This window comes from Stegostoma tigrinum, chromosome 10, assembly GCF_030684315.1.
Source record: "Stegostoma tigrinum isolate sSteTig4 chromosome 10, sSteTig4.hap1, whole genome shotgun sequence".
Lineage (NCBI taxonomy): Eukaryota > Metazoa > Chordata > Chondrichthyes > Orectolobiformes > Stegostomatidae > Stegostoma > Stegostoma tigrinum.
Genome location: NC_081363.1, coordinates 61,178,088 through 61,201,592, shown reverse-complemented (window position 1 = coordinate 61,201,592; position 23,505 = coordinate 61,178,088). Strand labels below are relative to the sequence as shown.

The 23,505-nt window shown below is 38.1% G+C and overlaps 1 protein-coding gene across 6 annotated transcripts in view; it reads right to left on the bottom strand.

Moving 5' to 3' along the window:
• Positions 1–23,505, bottom strand: part of strn3 (striatin, calmodulin binding protein 3) — a 172,403-nt gene that overhangs the window by 87,471 nt on the left and 61,427 nt on the right. For 2 of the 6 annotated variants that reach the window (XM_048537452.2, XM_048537457.2), the window contains exons 6-10: positions 22,392–22,557; positions 21,489–21,624; positions 13,048–13,158; positions 5,360–5,419; positions 4,478–4,618 (exon numbers count right to left, since the gene is read on the bottom strand). In XM_048537452.2, the coding sequence (XP_048393409.1) occupies positions 4,478–4,618; positions 5,360–5,419; positions 13,048–13,158; positions 21,489–21,624; positions 22,392–22,557 (614 nt within the window). The remainder of the gene's footprint in view (positions 1–4,477; positions 4,619–5,359; positions 5,420–13,047; positions 13,159–21,488; positions 21,625–22,391; positions 22,558–23,505) is intronic. The other 4 variants (XM_048537453.2, XM_048537454.2, XM_048537455.2 and 1 more) reach the window with 4 other exon arrangements.

Here is a 23,505-nt window from a genome sequence, read left to right as displayed (position 1 = left end):
TGGTAGTGCATTCCAGGTTGCTACCACTCTCTGCATGAAAAACCTTCCTCACATATCTCCCTTAAATCTTGCCCCCATGACCCCTTGTAATTGAAACTTCAACCCTGGGAAAAAGCCTCTGACTATTGACCCAATCCATACCTCTCTTAATTTTGAAGACCTCTATCAGCTCTCCTTTCAGCTGCAGTCATTCCACTGAAAACAATCCTTGTCTTTTTAACCTTTCCTCATAGTCACTGCCCTGTAGACCAGACAACATCCTGGTGAACGTTCTCTGTATTCTCTCCAAAGCGTCCACGTGCTTTTGGTAGTGAGTTGACTAAAACTGCACACAATATGCCAAATGCAGCCTAACGAGAGTTTTATATAGCAGCAACATGTTTTGCCAATTCTTGTAACCCACGCCCAGGCTATGAAGGCAAGCATGACATATGCCTTCTTAATCATCCTGGCTACCTGTGCTACCACTTTCAGGGAACTGGGGAACTGCACGTCCAGATCCATCCGACTGTTAGTGTTCCTAAGGGTTCCGCCATTTACAATATAATTCACACCTAAATTTGATCCTCCAAAATGCATCACCTCGCATTCGTCTGATTTAAACTCCATCCGCCATTTCTGAGCTCAAGTCACCAATCTATATCCTGTTGAATGATTTCACAATCGTTGGCACTATCAGCAACTCCACCAATCTTCATGTCATCCACAAACTTGCTCATCAGACCACCCATGTTTCCCTCCAGATCATTTATATAACTACAAACAACAAAGGATTTAAGACTGACTCCTGTGGAACACCACTAGTTACGAGCCTCCATTCTGAAAAACGTCCTTCCACCACTACCCACTGTCTTCTATGACCAAGCCAGTTTTTTAAACCATCTAAACAGGCTATCCCAAATCCATTGTGGGTTTTAGTTTCTGTGCCAAGCTGCTATGTGGGACTTTTTCAAATCCCTTACTAAAGTCCATATAAACTACATCGACTACCCTTCCCTCAATTATCCTCATTACCTCTTCAAAAATTTCAATCAGGTTAGTGAGAAATGACATTCCCCGGACAAAACCGTGCTGCCTGTCACCAACTAGTCCATTTTCCTACAAATGCACATACATCTTTTCTCTCAGTATCTTCTCCAAGAGCTTTCCCACCACAGGACGTCAAGCTTACCAGCTTACAGTTCCATCGATTATCTCTGCACCTTTTCTTATACAATGGAACAACATTCGCTAATCTCCAGTCTTCTGGAACTTCACCTGTGGTCAACTAGGACGTGAAGATATCTGCCAATACCCCAGCTATTTCCTCCCTTGCCTTTGAGAAACCTGGGGTAGATCCCATCTGGTCCTGGGGACTTGTCTATCTTAATGTAATTTAGGAATCCGAAAACTACTACTTTTAATACGCTGACATTCTCTAGAGTACTCACACACTCATCCCTGCCCTCAACATTGGTCATGTGCTCTTCCTTGGTGAAAATTGATACGCAGTACTCATTCAGGATCTCCCCCATTTCCTGTGACTCTACACATAACTTCCCTCCTTCGTCCTTGAATGGGCCTACTCTTTCCCTTGTTATACTCTTCCTCCTAATATATGCATAAAAAGTCTTGGGATTCTCCTTGACCCTGTTTGCTGAAGGCATGGCTCCTTTTGGCCTTCAAAATTGTGCATTTAAGTTTCTTTCTAATTTCTCTGTACTCCTCCAGGGTTTCGTCAGTTTGCAGCGGCCTAGACTTGTCGTATGCTTCCCTTTTGCTTTTGACTAACCTTACAATCTTTCCTTGCCAGCCATGGTTCCCGAATCCTGCCATACCTATCCTTTAGTTTTGCAGGGATATGCATGTCCTGCAATTTAGTCAGTTGGTCTTTAAAAGCCTCCCACACACTAGAGGCAGATATGTCCTCAAATAACTGGTTCCAATCCACATTCTCCAGTTCCTGTCTAATCTGGGAGTAATTGGCTCTGGCCCAATTAAGCACCCTCGCGCGAAGACCACTTGTGTCCTTTTTTATGACAATTCAGAATCTTATGGAGTTAAGATCACTCAGTCTGAAATGTTCTCCTCCTGAAACATCAATCACCTGTCCTATGTTATTCGTTAATACCAAATCTAATATGGCCTCTTCTCTGTTTGGATTGTCAACATAATGCCTCAAATAGCCGTCCTGGACACAACTAACAAATTGCTCTCCATCCGAGCCTCTAGGTCTGAGGGAATCCCAGTCAATAAGAGGAAAAGTGAAGTCACCCACCACAACTACCCTGCTCTTTTCACACTTTTCTAGTATCTGACTAAATATCTGCTCCTCGGTCACCCATAAGCTGTTGGGGGGTCTGTGGAAAACTCTCAACATTGTGATTTCATCCTTCCTATTCCTGAGCTCCAACCATAATGCTTCACTGCAAGATCCCCTCAGCACAGCTGTAATGTAGTGTAATCCCTATTCAGCAGTGCAAGACCTCCATCCCTTTTGTTTCCCTTTCTGTCCTATCTAAAACAGCGATATCCAGGAATGTTAAGCTGCCAATCCTGTCCCTCCTTTAACCAAGTCTCCCTAGGGTATTGGGGCCACTCCAGCTCAGATGCAACCCGTCCTTTCTGTACAAGTCCCACCTTCCCCAGAAGACATCCCCATGATCCACATAACCAATAACAACATAATTGCATGCAGTAATCCATGCTCTTTGTTCATCTGACTTACCTGTATACTTCTTGAAATAAATGCATTCCTGTCCTCCAGTCCCTGTGAGCCCCACGACTTCCCTGTGCCTGCTCGCACTCAGTGCTATGCATACCTGTCACACTTCTGTCCCCACTTACTAGCCTAGTATTCCAGTTCCCACCCCTCTGCCACACTTTAAACCCTCCCGAAGAGCTCTAGCAAATTTCCTGCCCTGAATATTGGTGCTTCTCCAATTCAGGTGCAATTTGTCCTTCCTGTACAGGTCCCACCTTCCCCAGAAGACATCCCAATGATCTATATATCTAAAGCCTTCCCTCTTACTCCAGCTCAGAAACCACATGTTCAACTGCACTCTCTGTTCCTCGCCTCACTAGCCCATGGCACAGGCAGTAACCCTGAGATTACTACCCTGGTAGTCCTACATTTTAGCTCCCCACATAACTAATAAGTGGTGATAATTTTCCACTTTGCTTATTCTTACAAGTAGACATGGCTGCTAAGTGCTATGTTAGGGTAAGATGATACCAACATGTTAATACTGACAAAGGCAAAATACTACACGTGCTGTAAATCTGAAATAAAAACATAACATGCTGCGCATACCCAGCAGATTAGGTAACAGTTTTAAGAGAAAGAGAAATAAAGTTATGTTTGAGGTGAATGACTATTGATCAGAACCAGAAAGAAGTTAGTGATGTAATAGGTTGTGGTTAAGGACCAAGAGAAAAAAAAATGAAAAGTCACTGAAAAGGAAGGTGACAGAGGTGATTAAATAATGACAGACAACAGGTATATAATCAAAATATGGGTCTGGAGATGTAAATTGGAAATGCTAACAACACAGCCAGCAGCTTCTGCCGGGGAAAAAAAAAGGAAGGAATAGCCAAGAACGCCAACTGTTCAGCTCAATGCTGATTCTGAAATACGTGAACATACATATTCATCGATAGCTTATCACCAGAGATGAGACATGGAAGGGAAGAGATGGGAAATGGATGAGGGCAAAGAAAGGTTTAGTTCAGGGCAAGAGCAGGAAACACCATCAAATAGTCAATATACCTGAAATAAATAAGGTGGGAGAGGGAACCAGAACTGAACTGGAATTCTTTTCAGGAACAAGCTTCTCCAAATGAACCCAAGCGACTGACTCATTATTTATTTCCTATTTAATTAACACACTGGGGAATCAAACTCAGATTAGGTGATCAGTTTGTGGAACACATCGTTTAGCCTGTAAGCATGCTCTTGAGCTTCAAGGTGCCTGCTTATTCTCCATCTCACTCACACTCTGAACTCTTAAATCATTTGCCTCTTACAGAGTTCAGGTGAAGTTCACACAAGCTTAAGATACTGCACCTTATTTTTCTATTTAACTACTGTGCAATCTTCTGAAGTCAACAATTGTAATCAACAACTTGTGATCATAACAACTGTTTCAGGTAGCAGCAGCCGATTATGTTTCGACTTAGGTATCTGTTGAACAAATCTGGCAGATCAAAACAAATTTCTTTGGCACTCCCCATTCCGTTGAAAGTGTTTGATGCTCCACACATCAAAGCCCTTCCCATTTTCACGTGTTTTACTCCACTTCCCCTTTTCACTGTCAAACAATGTTTGTTTAAAATATGTCACACAGTTCACTTTTTCGGTTGTAATGAATGGTCATCCATCTGAAACTTTGCTTCTCGCTCCACAGGTGCTGAACACCTGCTGAGCAACTCCAGCACTTTTTGTCTTTATTGAAATACACTGCCCAACATGAAGATGCAGTAATAATTTTAGTTATACCTTCTTCTGTTCTTGAACCGTCATGATCAGCCAGTCTGGAAGAAGTTGGCCTGGACTGAATCATGGTTCCAGATGGTATGTGGGGCAGCTCATCGTCTCTGAGATCTGCAATCATATCCTGAAGCTTTGACCTGTTTACCCCTGTAAATGAAAGTCACCAGTAATTGTTCAATAACATAGCCAGAATTCTTGATGGCAAGAAATAGGTTCTTTTGAATTTTTATTTGCATTAGCCATTAAATATTTACCATAAATTCTTATGAATTCACAACATCCCGAATGATATTTTATACATTAATCAATATTCTGATGTATTCATATTCTATGCTAACACCAAAACTATATTTTTCATTAAGGAATTGTAAGCAGGTCAAATTAAGATAACCTGCCATATATAAAGTTTTAAATAGTTACTGAAATCGAAAATTAAAAGGCAATGTCTGTCTGATTCAGTTATATAGGTAGATTATTTCATAGATTAGCAATGGACAGAAGAACTAATTAAAAAGCTGTCTTTTGAGCAACACAAATAGAAAACAAACCAAAGATAAAAGTTTTAGATGCTTATACTAGGGGTGCAACAAACTAACAATTCAAATAATTTTGCCAAAAATTTGACAAAAATTCCTTTTTGTGATTATCCATACTTGTGCTCTCACTTACAACTGTTTTCCATTTCAATTAAAAGAAAAACATGCTGGGGCACAAATGTTGGGAGCAAAATGTGAGACAAGTCGTATTTGTTGTTTTTCTCTGCACTGACCATACCTCATGGACCCCACTAAGGTACTTCACCATAGTAAAACCCAAATGTTAGTTACTTTTGTACAAAATGAGGAATTACTAATGCTAATTTAAACTTCTCAGATAGCAACTACTCACCACAGTAATTACAATCCTCTATGGAGGCTCTTCCATGTTGTCTGGTATGTATCACACCACCTAACGGTACACAGAGTTTGGGTGTAAGTCTTACTGTCCACTCACAGAATTAGTTTCCACCACAGGAATCTTCACAGGCTAGAGGAATTTGTGCAGCAAAGGGCCTTGTAGATAATGGATGTGGAAGCTTTCTTGATTAAAATCACTCCTGGGCCATCTGGTGTATCCAAATGGAGTCCTCACACTCCAAGAAAGCACAGTCTGTTAAGGAATATGAAACTGAGGAGCGAGACCCAAACATAGACTGAAGGAGTTCATTCATCAAAACAGAGGAATGGATTTAAGAGCCAAGGACTTTCTTAATTAGAAATGGCTAGTTCAATGATAAAAAAAGAGTAAATAAATGCAAAATGGGCTTGGCAAGTAACAGTATTTAATGTTCAGTACAAGTTCTGCATCTAGTCTCATGTCCAGAGTGAAATAAGTTGGCAACTGACAAAGAGCAAGGCATTGCCCAAAGGATCATGAAACACTGCTAAAGAGGAAAATGTTGCCAGACAAGGCAAAAATAAAAGAAGAATTGAGTTTAATCATCCAGTTTAAATAGCAGCATTAGATCCTGTGAAACCTCACGTCTGTTCAATTAAGATGTGAAAGGCATACAGTCTGCATCATTTACTCTTCACAGACAGCCTCTCAGAAGCATGTGATATCTCACATGGACTCATAGCTAAAACTCTTCCAAGTTTTCTGCAACTCATCCTTACTTAGAAAATTGGACAAGTACTCCTACATGAATAACATTGTACTTGCATATAGCAGTAGAGTTGTCTGTTATCATATTTAAGTGCTTAAATAGTTGCACACCAGTGCCATTTGCAACTCACAAAGGAAAAACGGTCAATATGCATCACAGGAAGAAAATTCTCACTCTCAAGTGTGCAGCACGTAAAAGTACTTTAATCACCTTTACATCACTAAACAACTAGCCTCAGTTGATATCATTTTGACCTGACATTGAAAACAAACACACACAAGCAGGCAAAAATACAAACAAAACAATACATTTCACAACAGAAGTCCATGTAAAGATAAAAATAATTGTTATCAGACTACCCTTAATGGTTCAGTAAGTGCAGCATCTAATGCAGTACAGAACCAGAAAGAGTAGGAGTTGCTTGATGGTTTTCCACAAGTCAAACCACCTCAGCTGGGTACAGTTAGGATGTTACAATTGATGTCAGTGTCACTGGGCTACCGAGGCACAAGTTAGGAGAAAGATGGGCAACCAGCTAGTGTTTTATCTCCTGATGATTACCCTGTGACACCTCATGGAACGCAAAGGTACATGTCACATGAGGACAAATTCAGGGCCAACCTTGATGCATTCCTCTCCCTCAAAGTACCCCGCAGACACTAACAATCAAGGCCCACTCAAGATAATAGTTACTTTAGCAAATATCAGATTGTTTTGGGTGCCAGTGAAACAACTGGATCAAGAACAAACATCTCCAGTAGAGAAGGAGCAGATTGGAAAAAGGCAGAGAAACTTAACTGTCACTGAAAAATGCCAGTCATGAAGAGGACTTTGCATTATATGAATAAGGTGCCATACTTTAATGTTTACTGAGTCTGATTCAATGTTGAGTCTTGAACTCCATACTGAAAGTATGAATGTAGCTTAACATGTGACAATATCCATTGTTCACATAAATTGAATTGCTGCAACTGTACTCAGCAAGTTACACAGTTAACTCACAATAATTTAAAAACCCTTGAAGATATATCTACATTCAATCAACCACCAGTAATTTCAAATCAGTCATATTGCTTCAATACTGTATGCCTACATATAATCTGAAACTAAAGCACACAAGTTAAACAGCCTTAGCTATTTTCTGGTGTACACTGTTCTTCAAAGCAACTATTCTTATTTCAGTAGTTACTGTAAATAAATGTTCACAAAGCATAGAAGTTACAAATATACATTCTGTTGCATGCTAAGTATTTATTAGAAGTTCAAGATGTACTTTTGATCAGAGAATCACTGATTTGTGACAAATGGGTGCATTGCATTTTTAGAAACAAGCACTGGTCAATAATTGCAGATCATCTTTGAAAATAAGTAAGCTTTGGAGAGAGTTATTTATGCCAAAGTCAACATCTTCAATTGTGATCTCAATGTCTGCCAGCACACATGATCTCATATGTAGCTAGTTTCAAATGATGATGAAAGGGATGGTGACATAACTATCATCATTAACTCATTGGCCAGATAATATTTTAGGTGTTACAGTTGTTTTTGAAACATTTATTTTGTTGAATTAAATATGATGCCCTGTTGACTGATTCTTCCCTTTAATTATTTTCAATGTAAAAGATCAATAACCTAGTCAACATTAATACATACTGCATGAAAGTCATGTGATACAGTTATAGTGTAAGTCTAATCAAACAAATTGTACGCTATGAGAAACTCATAATTAAATGACCACAGACAACAAACCATCACGGAAGAAAAATTCAACTACTACAGAAGCAATGTAAAAACTCTTAACCAGATTCTTCTACTTTACACAAATAAACCTGCATATTTAAGAGGGAAACTTCATCAGAATGGAAAGCCAAAGCTATAATTTCCAAGATACCATCACAGAGACACATTAATTTTCAACCTCCAAGTTTTGGAAATGAATCTGACATAACAAGGTGTAGAGCTAGATGAACACAGCAAGCATTGTGTCCAGTTCTGGTCATCCTCTTATTGGAAAGATGTGGAGGCTTTGGAGAGGGTGCAAAGGAGGTTGTCTAATACGTGTACTCACATGCTCACAAATAAGGCTAAAAATTACAGTTAAAATCACAAATTTTACAAGAGTCATACCTGAAATTCTCACCCCCTACTCTGCACATTTGCCAACGTAGTCCAGGACATTATGCGTTTGGTGGGCAGTGATAAAAATAATATTTATTTCATTGAGTCTCAGCTAGATTAGTAATAACTATAACATCAATGACATCCAGTAGTGCCCAGTTTATTTTGGGAGCTGTGGGATAACCTTTATAACCTACAAATGAGGTTTAAGTAGATAGTTTAAACAATTTGTTTTGAATTTATAAGGAATACATAATTATCACTGAATTATGAAATCAAATTAATCTTTGAACAGTTCTCAACAAGGTCATCAAGCAGATTCTTCTCTATTTTGAAGGCCATTTATTTATAACTGCTCAGTTTCAACAATCACTTATGGCAAAAATAAATTTATTTAAAGGATTTCATGTTAAAATAAAACGGAAAATAACTTTACACCAGAAATAATAAATTTATATTTTCAAAAAATGTTTGTATTCATTCTTTAAAGCAGCATCTTCACAAAGTCATATATTGTATACCAACTTTAAGGACTTAAAACAGAAAATTCTGAAGAAGATCAAGAGAAAGACTGTTTAAAATTTTAAGACTTTGAGATTCCCAGTGTCAGTCAGCTCCCTTAAAAATATAGGGAAAAGAGAGTTGAACAACAGTTTATATTTTGGGGTTTTAGCAAACTGATCATTTTAATTTGTGATGAAACAATAATTGTATATATTTGTCACCGACAGAAACATATCAGTAAAAACACATAGTTTAGCAACAGTTTTATTTTTAGGTTTCTGTTTTTATTTTAGATTTTCAGCATCAAGAGTATTTAATTCAGTGGACCCTTGTCTTGGAGGTAAAAGGAACTGCAGATGCTGGAGAATCTGACATAACAAGGTGTAGAGCTAGATGAACACAGCAAGCATTGTGTCCAGTTCTGGTCACCCTCTTATAGGAAAGATGTGGAGGCTTTGGAGAGGGTGCAAAGGAGGTTTACCAGGATGCTGCCTGGACTGGAGGGCTTGTCTTACGAGGAGAGGTTGACTGAGCTCGGACTTTTCTCTCTGGAGAGAAGGAGGAAGAGAGGTGACCTGATCGAGGTGTACAAGGTAATGAGAGGCATGGATAGAGTCGATAGCCAGAGACTTTTCCCCAGGGCAGGATTGACTGCCACGAGGGGTCATAGTTTTAAGGTGTTAGGAGGAAGGTATAGAGGAGACGTCAGAGGGAGGTTCTTCACCCAGAGAGTTGTGAGCACATGGAATAGTTTGCCAGTGGTAGTCGTGGAAGCAGAGTCATTAGTGACATTTAAGCTACTGCTGGATTTCACATGGACAGCTGTGAATTGAGGGGAATGTAGGTTAGGTTATTTTATTTTTGGATTAGGATTATTCCACGGCACAACATCGTGGGCCGAACTGCCTGTACTTTTCTATGTTCTAAGCCAAGCAGCAGGAGCAGCAAGGTTGACATTTTGGGCATAGACCTAAACGTCAGCCTTCCTGCTCCTCTGACGCTGCTTGGCCTGCTGTGTTCATCCACCTCTATGCCTTGTTATCTCGGACCCCTGTCTTGACTCTTTTTTTTGTTGGAAACATATTGAACTGGTCTGATGAAAGTAATCTCCCCGGAAAGGTTTCCAGAGTTAAACTAATTTGCGCAATGTGAACACAGTCTTTGGGGGATATAAACACAAAGATTTATGTAAATAATCTCTTTTTTAAAAAAACGAGGAGGTGATTATTTTCACAAATCTCAAACAAGAAACAGATACAGACTAAATGCAGGCCTTTAAAACCCAACATACACTGTTGGCTCAGGTCTGCTCAGAGTATGTTTCATACAAGGATGGACACACATTTACTTCCATGCTTCACACTAACTGTGAAATTAATATCAATTCAATGAGTAATGTGCATTATTTTGCTCTGCTTCTTGACAACTGGATAGTTCTCAGTTCTAATACTATAATTATTATTATATATTACTATAATAACGTTTTCTTCTGTCATCCAGTGTAAGAGAAGTATATGACAAATATTTCATGTTTATTAATACTGAAACACTATAGAGGGCACAGATTCATTACTTTAGCTTGCATAATATTTGTGATGAGTACTAAGGAGAACTGTTACTAAAAAAAGTCTGCCCTCTAACTTAAGAATCATAAATGTCTCATTAATAATCATAAATATCACAGTCTTTTGGCTAGATTTGGATATCCTTAACAAATTCAATTCTTTTTTTAAAAAAAACCAAAATTTCCATTTAAATACATGACAGAAATCATAAAAGTAAAAATCTCCAAATTGTCTGGAATCATAAAATTTGTCCAGATCTTTTGGAAATAATCACAGAACAGAATAAAAAAGCAGAAGTTTTTCCACTTAAGCAAGATTCTAATCTGCTAACGTAACAAAAATAGAACTGCATCATGTTTAATTACCTATAGGCTAAACCACAAAATAACAGGACCTCAGTCTGACAAGATTGCCATGAGTGAGAATCAGTTCTTTTGTACTAATGTTGCTTTGTTATGGGTGGGTGGGGGCATGTGATGCGCTCACGTGTGCGTGTGTGTTGGAAGGGAAGTCATTTCAAATATTATTACTTAACCATTACTTAAAACCAGTTATCCTGCTGATTTTACAGTAAATGATAAACTTCCAATATCAGAATCAACACTGTAAAAAACAAACCTGAGGTTCAAACCTCAGGGTTGAGTTTACTCAATTATTTTAAAATCAATGGTGAAATTCTAAGCAACAGACTATGTTAATCCTTTTGATGAGATTCTATGAAACTGAACATTTTAATCCTTTCATGAAGCAATAATTGTATATATTTGTCACCTCGAAAAACATATCAGTAAAATCACAAATAGTTGCACTTTTCTACTTGGTTAGTATGAAACAGATGCAGTTTGAGAATATTACCATACAACATTAGTTTCCAAGGGCCGCATTTCAATTCTTTTTCTAAAGTAGTAGCGTGGCTTACATTCCAAATCTAATACCCAAATTAATACTTTAATTCTATACTCAGAACTTACACTCTTTCCAATACTAACTGTTCAATCAATTTTTCTTTTCAGCAACAGATTATTAACATAAAACAGTACAGCACAGCACAGGCCATTCGGCTCACGATGCTGTGCTGACCTATTATCCTACTCTAAGATCAAACTAACCTACATACCCTTCACTTTACTATCATCCGTGTGCCTATCCAAGAGTCGCTTAAATGTCCCTAATGTATCTGACTTTACCACCACTGCTGGCAGCACATTTCACGCACCCACCACTCAGTGTAAAGAACCTACCTCTGACATCTCCCCTATACCTTCCTCCAATCGCCTTAAAATTATGTGTCCTCATGACAGCTATTTCTGCCATCCTCCAATCATCTGGTACTACTCCAGTGGGCAATGAGGACGCAAAGATCATCACCAAAGGCACAGCAATCTCTTCCCTCACTTCCCATATAAACATTGGGTATATCCTGACTTGCCCAGGGGACTTAATTATCCTCATGTTTTTCAAAATTTCTAGTACATCCTCCTTCCCAAAATCAACCTGTTTGAGCATATCAGTTTGTTTCACCCTGTCCTCACAAACATCAAGGTCCATCTCACAGTGAATACTAAAGCAAAGTATTCATTAAGGATCTCCCCTACCTTCTCCAACTCCAGGTACAAGTTCCCTCCACTAGCCCCAATTGGCCCTACCCTCACTTTGGCCATCCTCTTATTCCTCACATATGTATCGAACGCCTTGGAATTTTCCTTAATCCTACCCATCAAGGCTTTTTCATGTCGCCTTCTAGTTCTCCCAAGTCCATTCTTCAGTTCCTTCCTGGCTACCTTGTAGCCCTGTAGAGCCCTGTCCAATGCTTACTTCCTCAGCCTTAAGTAAGCTTCCTTCTTTCACTTGACTAGATGTTCCACATGTCTTGTCATCCAAAAGTTCCTTCACCTTACCATCCCTTCCTTGCCTCAGTGAGACAAACTGATCTAGCACTTACAGCAAGTGCCCTTAAACAGCCTCCACATTTCTGTCGTGCCTTTTCCTGAGAACATCTGTTTCCAATCTATGCTCCACAGCTCCTGCCTAATAGCAATGTAATTCCCCCCTCCCCCAATTAAATGCTTTCCTATACGGTCTGCTCCTATCCCTCTCCATAACTATAGTAAAGGTTATGGAGCTGTGATCACTATCACTGAAATGCTCTCCCATCGGGAGATCTGACACCTGGCCTGGTTCGTGGTCATGCACCAAATCCAATATGGCCATTCCATAAATAATCTTCTTTTGAATTTTTTTAAACATAATTTATTTTTTTTAAAACAAAACCATCTCATCAACTGAAGAGGAGCTGTATTCATTTCTGAATGCTAACTATTTCCCTCTCTACAGATGCTGTTAGACTGCTGACTATTTCCAACATGTTGTTTACATCTCTTCAACTGGTTTTGTTCAGTTTAAAGATGTATCACTGTCACTAAAGATTTGAGTCTCTCACCAGAGGATAAAAATATTTACAAGCAGCATTCCTTGGATGTCCCATCTACCGATATCTTCATACTTTCATGCATGATGCCAATGTAAATATTACTCAAAGCAAAACCTCTAACCCCAATAATGTAAGAAATGTTGGTTGCACCCCTAATCTAATAGTTTACGTTGGGATACGTGAAAAAAGTATTCAACAAACAGAAAGAAAGCTGATGAAAAACAGATATTTAAAAGGAATAATTAAAATCCAAGTAGTACAGTTAAGGAAATGCGAAAGTCATTCTACATGATTCATAATTATCTGCACTTACTCTTGACCCCTTTCTTGCCCTTCCGCTCCTTCTTGTATTGTTCCTTCAGTTTACTTATTAGTCCCTTGTCTACAGCCCAAACCTCCGAAGATGGGGAGAAGTCATCTTTGTCTACATGCAGCACATCATTGAAAAATCAGCAAATCAGAATGCAAGCAATCACTGCTGCTATTTCATGAAGATTAGAGGTTGAATCAAAGCCTTTGAAGAGTTACGACGTAAAATTTTGAGACATTTGTTATACAAACCATTTTAAAGAAGTTATGTTATAAAACTTAGAGTTAATGGTCAGTGCAAGCTTAGAAGTATAGCAATTTCATGCCACTGCATCCAAAATAGCAAAGCACTTGACAGCCAGTTTTATGCGTCTCTCTCTTTCTAAGCAATAAATTGGACACAAAAAGCTTACATTGAAGGTTCTCCCTTCACCTGAACAAAATCATCTTAAAGGAATAAATGTGAACTTCTCCAAACACAGTTAACGTCCCTTTAATTAAAAAAAGGGACAAAAATACATACATGATTCACATAGTAGGATTGTAGAAAGCTGTCCAATTACCTAATTACTGGAACTACTGTATGATTTCAATAACAGAATATATAATAGTTCCAATACTGTTACTATATTCAGTTAAAATGTTTTTCTCTAAATATTGGAAATACTGAAATTAAACTATTCGCTGTCGACGATCTGAAAAATGTATAACAAGAGCAGCAATTTCAGGATTACTCCCAGCATCAGTGCAAGTGAGAATGGGAATAGGAGGATTAAGCAATTGAAAATTGTCGCTGGTGTAGGAGGGACAAATAATCTGATCTGAGGCATTGAGACAAGCTCTGGAGCAGGTGAAACTTGAAAAAAAACGGACAGATTGCACCTTAGTGGACAGGAACTGATATCTTGCATTTTTGCTTGTGCTCATAGACAGAGTTTGAACCAAACTGGCAGCGGGGGTGGTGGGGTGGGTGGGGCTTAAGTGAGAAGTTGGTGGGAAGCAAAACTGGCAACAGGGACTGCAAGATCAAAACAGTGAGCAAAATTAGACAGGAGATGAGAAGACAGGCATAAACTAGAAATCGAATGTGGAACAGCAAACTTTGTGCTAACCAGCAAATTATGAATCAGTACTCTTGACAAACTGGCAAAAATGATATGTCTGAAATACTGGAAGTCTACTGTATTGTCACAAATCTTTGTGACATCCAAGTAGTCAGTTGAGGATGTGAATGAGAAGGCTCTCTGCAGTTAAGTTTTACTTAAGGTAATGTTGCACTATTATTAAAGTAACTTATGCTGTAAACAAAGTATAATGGTGATGTGTATGAGTGTGCCCCGTGTATTACGTTTCTATTTATGGCTGAATCATAGCCTTTGAAGAGTTACTGAAGAAGTATGATGTAAAGTTTTATGACATTTGCTAAACAAACTGTTTTGAAGCAAGTTATGTTATCAAATTTAGTTAATGGGCAGTGCAAGCTTAAAAGTATAGCTATGTTTTGACTCGATGTGGGCCTCTTTATTAAAGAGAATATTTGATCAACTGGCACACTCCTGGTCCGACAGGTGCCCGATAATAAAAGGTTTTCTGTACGATATTAAAAAAGGAAAAGCAATGAACACGTTTTTGTGAATGCATGCATCACTAAAACAAAGTAGTTGATTTAAAGGTATAAATTAGAGTTAAGTGGACAGAATTTAACTATCATTTATAGAGATGTGATTGCAGGGTGACCAGATCTCAATTGAATATTCAGGGAATCCATCAAATAGGAAGGATAGGTGGAGGAAGAAGAGTAGCGTCTTCTATGGAGGATGAGATCAGTAAATTAGTGATAGAGAACCTTATAGATTTAAGAATGTAGAATCAGTCTAATCTATAAGGTTCTCTATCACTAATTTACTGATCTCATCCTCCATAGAAGACGCTACTCTTCTTCCTCCACCTATCCTTCCTATTTGATGGATTCCCTGAATATTCAATTGAGATCTGGTCACCCTGCAATCACATCTCTATAAATGATAGTTAAATTCTGTCCACTTAACTCTAATTTATACCTTTAAATCAACTACTTTGTTTTAGTGATGCATGCATTCACAAAAACGTGTTCATTGCTTTTCCTTTTTTAATATCGTACAGAAAACCTTTTATTATCGGGCACCTGTCGGACCAGGAGTGTGCCAGTTGATCAAATATTCTCTTTAATAAAGAGGCCCACATCGAGTCAAAACATAGCTATACTTTTAAGCTTGCAATAGAAAATGCCAGTGGGAAATGATTGTAGGCCACCAAACTGTAGTGTTCATGCTGGACGTGGTATAAATCAGGATAATATTATGTAGTATGTGTAATAAGTAATAATGGAGACCTCAATTTCAATAATGGTAAATCTAATTAGCCCTAACACTGTGAAGGGTGTGCTTCTGGATTGCGTACAGATGGGTTTCTGGACCAGCATTTGAGGAAACAAGTAAAAAAAGGGCTATTTTAGGTTTTGCATTCTGTATCGAGAATGGGCTAACTTATCATTTTGCTGTGAAGGAGTGATTCAGAAGTAGTGACCATAATATGATAGAGTTTGAAAGCGATACGCAGTTCATTCTGAAAACTCAAGGCCAAAATCTGAACAAAGGAAAATATGACAAGTATAGAGTTGGTTATTGGAGGTTAGGAAATATGTGAAAACATTTCATGTTAGACAGGCAATGGTTAGTATTTAAAGTCATTACATGGTGTGCAACAAAGATACATTCCTCTCAAACAAAATCAAACCAGAAAAGGTGAATCAACAGAAGATAAGAATAGTTAAATATTGCATTAGGTCAAGGAAATGCCTTATAAAGATTGCAAGAGAAGTGGTAAGCCTGAGGATATTCAGCAATTTAGAATAGTCAAGAAACTGATAAAAGGAAGAGAGAATATGAATTCAAGCCAAAGATGGACATAAAAGGAAAATGTAGAAGTTTATATTGATATATGAAAAGGAAAAGATTAGCAAGGACAAATATGGCTCCATTGTAGCAGATAATGAAGAATAATGGAGAAAGGGTGGAGAAGTTCCCATACAGATCACAAAGCAAAATTAGAATAAATGGGATGGTGGGAGGGTAGGGTGTTGGTAAAATACTGCTGTGGACTGAGAATTGGATAAGACAGAATACAGAGTTGGAATAAGCAGTTCATTCTCAGGATAGCAGGCAGTCAACAATGGAGTACCCATCTGTGTATGCTTGGACCACAGTTGTTCATAATCTATACAAATGATTTGGATGTAGCCACCAAATATAACTCAAAATTTAAAACGAGATTGGAATAGGAGCTATTAAGAAGATATAAAAAAAGGCTTGAGTGTACTTAGACATCTAAACGAATTGACAAGAACATGGCAGATGGAATATAATATGAATAAGTGAGAGGTAACCCATTTTGATTAAAAACAGGAAGGCAGAGTATTTCTTAAAATAAGGGGGCTGGAAGCTGTTGATGTCAAAAATGGCCAGCGGGTCCTAGCTCATAAGTCACAAGAAACTAACATGCAGATGCAGCCAGCATTACAAAAGGAAAATGGTATATTGATCTTCAATTCAAGGGAATTTGAGAATAATAAAAATGTTCTGCGACATTTGTACAGAGATTTGATGAGACCACACCTGGAGTATCATCTATAATTTTATTTTCCTTATCTAAAGAAGAATGGGTTTACCATAGAAGGAGGACTGTAATATAGGTTTATCAAACTAATCAATGGAATGACAGGATTATCTTATAAGAAAAGATTGAACAGATTAGGCCAATATTCTCTACAATGTCAAAATAAAAATGTGATCACATTAAAACTACCAAAATTCTTTTGAGCATGCCTGGGTAGATATTGTTAAAACATTCCTCTGGCCAGTGAATCTAGAACGAGGGAACAGAACCTCAGAATCAGGGACGGGTCACTGAAGATTGAGATGAGGCAGAACATTTTCACTTAGAGGGTTGCGAATCCTTAGATTTCTCTACCCAAAGTACTGTGGGCATACATCACTGAGAATCAACATATTTCTGAGCACTAATGATATCAAAACATAAGGGATAGTGGGCTAAAATAGGGTGAAGCTAAATTATTAGCCATTATTTGCTTGAACGGTGGAGCAAGGTCTATGAACCAAATTCCTGCTCCCAATTCCTATGTTCCTATAAGAAGATCGTAGAATTAGGATGAATCATAGAATTGTTTTTTGGGCAGCACAGTGGTTTAATGCCGAGCACTACTGCTTCAACACCAGGGATCTGGGTTTGATTCCAGCCTTGGAGTGTGGGGGATTTGCATGTTGCCTCATGCCTGCGCGAGTTTTCTCCAAATACTCCAGTTTCTTCCCACTGTTCAAACATGTGCAGGTTAGGTGGACTAGCCATGCTAAGTTGCCCTACAGTGTCCTGGATTGTGCAGGTTTGTTGGATTGGCCATGGTAAATGTAGGGTTACGGAAGTGGGATGCTCTTCAGACAGTCAGTGCAGACTTGATAGGCTGAATGGCCTTTATCTGCACTATAAGGATTCTGAGTCTATTCTATGATTATAGAATGAATATAGGAAGACTAATATTCTCTACAATGTCAAAATAAAAAAAGTGATCGCATTGAAACTGCCAAAATTCTTACAGAGCATGCCTGGGTAGATATAGTTAAAACATCCCTTGCCATTAACTAATCCTCAAAACCAGAGCCCGTCTTCTGTGTAAAAGGTGAATATATCAGATCTCTTCAGAAAACTGAAATATAGTCCATTTAGTGGTTCTCCTTTATCTATCTTGTGAGTTACGTCCTCAAGAAAACTTGTAATTTATCTGCCAAATACGCTTTCCTTTTCATACTTAAGTGTAGATATTGGAGTTACTGATGAGAAAGCTGAATGTGCTGCTGTTGGAAGATCAAAGAATGGGAAGAATTAAATCTTATTGGAAGTGCCTAGAGGTGTTATTTCACATGTCCTCCATCTCATTCCCTTACTCTAGATCCCCAATTTTGTCTTGTTATCTGACTTGGGATAAAATGGATCTGTGAGCTGTACTTCCGCTATGATTTATCCTTTTGGTAGGCTCCTGGTGCAAGGCCTGAAATTCCCTTCTATTGTCTATTTTCTTTTTGATGTCCTAGAGTCTCCATAACCTCTCAGAAACCTACCTTAAGTTGTTTCTTTGTGAATCCTAAGTGTAAAGATTTTTTACACAATGGGGTCTCAGTACTGAGAATTAGTTAAGGGCAAGGAATGACAGGAATAAATGAATCATTTTTGGCATGGAAGGATTCAACTATTGCAAGGATCAGAGCTCAGGTCTCATTCACTTATAATTAATAAAAATAGACTGGGGCCAAGTGAACTAGGTCCAAGTATTCAGACAATACAAAGCTAGGTGGGAAAATTACTGGCAAGGAAGATACAAATAGGTTACAAAGGGAGATAGGTTGATTGGGCAACGATGTGGCGGATGGAACACAATTAGGGAAATTGAGTTTTTTGTCCACTTTGGTAGTGATAGAAGAGTAATTATTTTTTTGAAAAGGAAAGCTAAAACATCAGTACATTTTGCTATACAGAGGGTTTTGAGTGTTCATGTATACCAATCACAAAGTTGGCATGCAGATACAGCAAACAATTAAGGTGGCAAATATCGCACAGCGGCATCAAAGCAGCAAGGAAGTTTTAATATAAATTAAATGCATTTTCAGCAGACCACACCCAGAAGGAAGGAGTATTTATTTAACCTTTAAAATTCTTACAGGAGGTGCAAAGTAGATGCTTTGCTTCTGCTTTCCCTTAGAGAGTCCCGAACTTGGGGTCAGAGTTTCAGAGCAAGAAATTGATCAGTTAGGATCGAAGTGGCAATTTTTTTCACATAAGGGGTATTGGGATCATAGGATCTTATGAATGAATCTTTGAAGATTTCTGGATATCAAATCAAGAGTTATATGAATAGGGTAGGCAAGCGGATTTAACGTACGCGTTTAGCCTTGATTTTCTGAGTGTCACAGAACAGCATATTCCTACACATTTTAAGTGCCCTCGGTGGGATGTGTCAATTCAGTTAAGTCCTCTAATCAAAACTGTTTGTGCTTCAACAAATGTGCTCTTAGCTGATTCAGCTGCAGTAAGGGGAGATTAAAATTAATAACGGAGGTGTGAAAGGAGAAAATAAAATTACCAAATCATAAACATAACACAGGAAATAAAAGCCAAAAATGATGGAATTTGAAGAATATAAAGAAATTTGTCCACTGGGGTCTTAAAATATTGTTATCCATCACAAGAAAAAGATAAGAGTTTTAAATCCTCATATTTCCAGTCTAATGGTATTGGTGGATGTGGGCAATTAAGGGCTTTGCAAGTACAAAGCTGATCACAGCCTTCTCAATTCTGCGGTTGCAGGTAAATGGAAAAGCTCATAAGACAAGAACACAGAGCATCAATTCACTGTATCACCAGTCAATAACATTTGCATGAGTTTTTAAAATAGTAATCAAACTAAAATTGAATAGTTAAATATTCCAAATACTTAAAATATTCCAAATCACCACTTTGGTTTAAAAATTAGCATTAACGTTATAGCATACTTCCAATTCAATGTTTAAAAATTTATTCAAGGTTGTGGGTATTTCTGGATAGGCCAGCATTTATTGCCAAACTTTAAATTGCCCAGACGGCAGTTAAGAGTCAAATCACATGACTGTGGACCTGGAGTAACATTTAGGCCAAACCAGAGAAGGATGGTTGTTTCCTTCCCTGAAAGGGATCAGTGAACTAGATGGGTTTTTCAGACAATTGTCAATGTTTTCATGGCCATCATTAAGCTCTTAATTCCAGATTTCAACCAAATTCAAATTCCGCCATTTGCCATGGTGGGATTCCAACCCAGGCCCCCAAAACATGCCCTGGGTTTCTGGATTAATAGACTAGCAATAATACCACCACACCATCTCCTCTCCCTCCTTAACTTAATCATTCACTGCTGCATTCACGTTTTTAGATGGACAATTTATTGAGGGAGGAAGATCAAAATAAAACTCTGACATGTCTGGGCTTTCCTTCTATTTTATAACATTGCTATGTCATTCTACCCTAACATGACTTAGTTTGTTGACATTCCAATTTACATTTTGACAAAGTAGCTTCAAACATTTCTTTATCAGAACTAGGCCGATTATTTTCACATCATCAGCTTTAGTGCTGGAGGCAAATTTTAAATGCGCAAAAGTTAGAAGTATTACAGAATTTTAATGTCATGTTAGAAATGCACAGGGAAGGCATGCAAAATGACGTTCATAGGTCAAGGCTTGTCATTAAAGCATGCTGCTTTATGTTAGCTTGCAGCACAAACTGCCAACTATTTGCTATTTCTTTTCTACCAATACAATCTCATACCAATCCTATCAGGTGAAACAATTCTGAAAAATATTTTTTAGAAAAGGGATTTGGCTGCAAAATGCCCACTTTTGATTACTCTGGAGATGAGGCTCATGTGGTGAAGCTGAACCCAAACAAATATGAACAAAATCAGTATAATGGACTAACGTTCTGTGATAAGAGGCAGGAGTTTTGGAGACATGGGAGTTGATGCTGCTTCCAAGTCCTTCCAATAGAGTTTGCAGGTTTGGAAGGTTACAAAGAAGTCTTGGCAAAGAGTTACACTGCAACCTGAAGATATTAGACACTGCAGCCAATTGCGAGAGTGATGGAGCTGGTGAATGTCTGGGCTAGTGAATGAATCACCAATCTAGCAGACTGTTTTGCCCATCCTTGGTGGTGTCAATCTTCTTGGAGTATTGTTTTAGCTGCAATAGCTCCCATATCTCCCACTAGGATTTTCGTGAAGGCGAGTGCTAATTAATGAAGTAGTGAGGTGTTTAAACTCCCCTGTTTTGCAAATTCACCAACTGGCATTCTTGTGGTATGAAAGTTTCTTGCAATTTATCAACCCAAACCTGCATGCTGTCCCTATCTTGCTGCATGTGGACACAAACTGTTTCATGGGGAACTGAAAATGGAGCTGAATTTGATATCAGTGAAGAAGCCTATTTCTGATCTGGAGGCAAGATCATAGACCAAACTGAAGATATTTGGCATCATTGAAAGAAGATTTATACAATATTATAAATGTTGAGCCCTCAGTCAACAGTCTCACTTTCTTTCAGATTTTTTTAAAATTACTTGAAGAAATACAAAGAATTGCAAAACTGAAACTGTGTGTTTCAGGCCGACACAACCAAAATCCTTCATCACATCAGATATCTACGATGTTACAGGAAAATAACTCGGATGATCAAACTTTTTTCTGAACTACTGGTAAAGTTGTCAGCAGAATCATCAGAATTCAGACAAATAACAATAAATGCCGTACCATGGGTGAAAAATGGAATAGCTTTAAATACAATTCATCAGTGACTTTATTTATTTTCTTACCCCATTCTGTTCCATCCCCAGAGCTCCTAGCTTCCCCAGCTCCTTCTCCATCTTCAGCGGTCACTAAAAAATCAAACTCTTTCAAAGCTTCTTCAGTATCATCAGGCAAGTCAGTAGCTAATCCCTCATTACCGACCTAAAAGTGACAGATATTGATTATTTTATCACCATGACATCAAATCAAAAACCTGATTTTTTTCTAATAGTGATAGCAGATACAGTTCAAATATTTGAAGATGTGTCACTGACACACATTCGGGCACTTCTTAAAGATTTGAAAGATGGTTTCCAACAGCTTTTAAGATTTCAATCAAGAAATCAAACCTTACACAAATTCTGTGAGGCATAGTGCAAGTAAATATACTTGAGAACTAAAGCTCAAGTAGGAAAGTAATTGAGACAGTGCCCAAAAAAAAATGAAGCAACAGGGATATTATTGATCAGATTACTGCTCATTTTTAGATACTTTAATTGGTCTCTGACTAGCTTACTGCTGTAAGAAATGATCATGAACCTCAATTTCTTTCTATAAAAACTCAGGTCTCACAGCATTTGTGGAGGAAAGCTTTAGGTCCAGCTCAGAAGAGTCACTGGACCTGAAACATTAACTCTGCTTTCTCTCCACAGATGCTGCCAGACTTGCTGAGATTTTCTATGAATTTCTGCTTTTGTTTCTATTTCAAGCACCCACAGTTCTTTGTGCTTTTTTTGCATAATATATTTTTGATTTGGATTTGCTATTATTGCTTTCTATTATGCAGATCTTTAGGCAACGTTGATAAACAAAATGTAGCTACAATAGAAAGCTTTATTATTGCTTGTTGTCTCTCATAATCGGTCCACATTTTTAAGAAGTTGCACAAAGTATCTCAAAGACATCAGGAAATAGATTTAAGCACTTACTTTATGTTTCTTGTTTATTCTATGCTTTTCTTTGCTGTCCGTGATGTCCTCCACCATTTCACCTTCCTCTTCATCATCATCACTATCATCATCTGTATTTTCTAGGAAATTAAATGTTTCAAGAACAGCCTCAGCCAGGCCTCCCCTTGGCTTATCTCCCAAGTTCCTATGTTCAGAAAAGAATAGGGGGAAAAATTTATTAGCAATAACCAATTACAGCATCGAAATATTTTTAAACATCTTTCCATCAACCTGAAAATATGTATTATGGTCCTGGAAGAAACAGATGTGAAAATTGTTGACTATAATGCTGATAGGTCATCTAGTTACATTTTCAAGTAGTCCAACCCTCTCACCAGTTTTTTTTTAAATCTTTCTTCCAAAACACACATTCAAAATGCAGGAGCTAGGCATCTCCACAACTATATATTACTTGTAGATATCTGAATGAAATAAATAGAAATTTCCTTGAGAAAAATTAAATTTGAGCACAAGTCAAAACCACAATCTGAATCTGACAAAGCCTTTTGATTGAGAATACTCCAAGTATCTTGAATCCATTTTGAAAGTAAACTGAAACCCAAAAAGCAGCATTCCAATGACATTAGCTGTTGATCACAAGGAACAGTGTGCCTTTGTAAACAGCTCTAAGCATCGTGAAACTTCCCAAGGAGCTTCAAAAAAAAAACGTAGTCACAGAGAAAATGTTAGAAAAGATGACCTAATTTTGGTTGAGGCGGTTATTTCTGACAAGGTAGAGACATTATTGACAAGGTAGAGACAGGTGAAGAATATTGAAAGAGTGAAATCCTGAGCTTAGGGCCTAAAGAAGCCCAACAGAAGAGTGATTACACTGGTGGTGCACAAGATACCAGAATTAGAGGAAACCAGAGGTACCAAAAACTTTCAGGGTCTGAGAAGTCTCTCAACGTAGGAAGGGGTGAGGCCGTGGAGAGACCAAGGACTGAAACTTTAAACTTGCAGTACTACCTTTGAGTCCTCTCTTCTTTAATACCCGCAAATCTCTGTCTACTCCTAAAATATATCAGGGCATTCTCCCTTCTTTTCTCTTCAGCCTCTCACCTACTAACTCCTCATGTTTCCTGAATGCAGT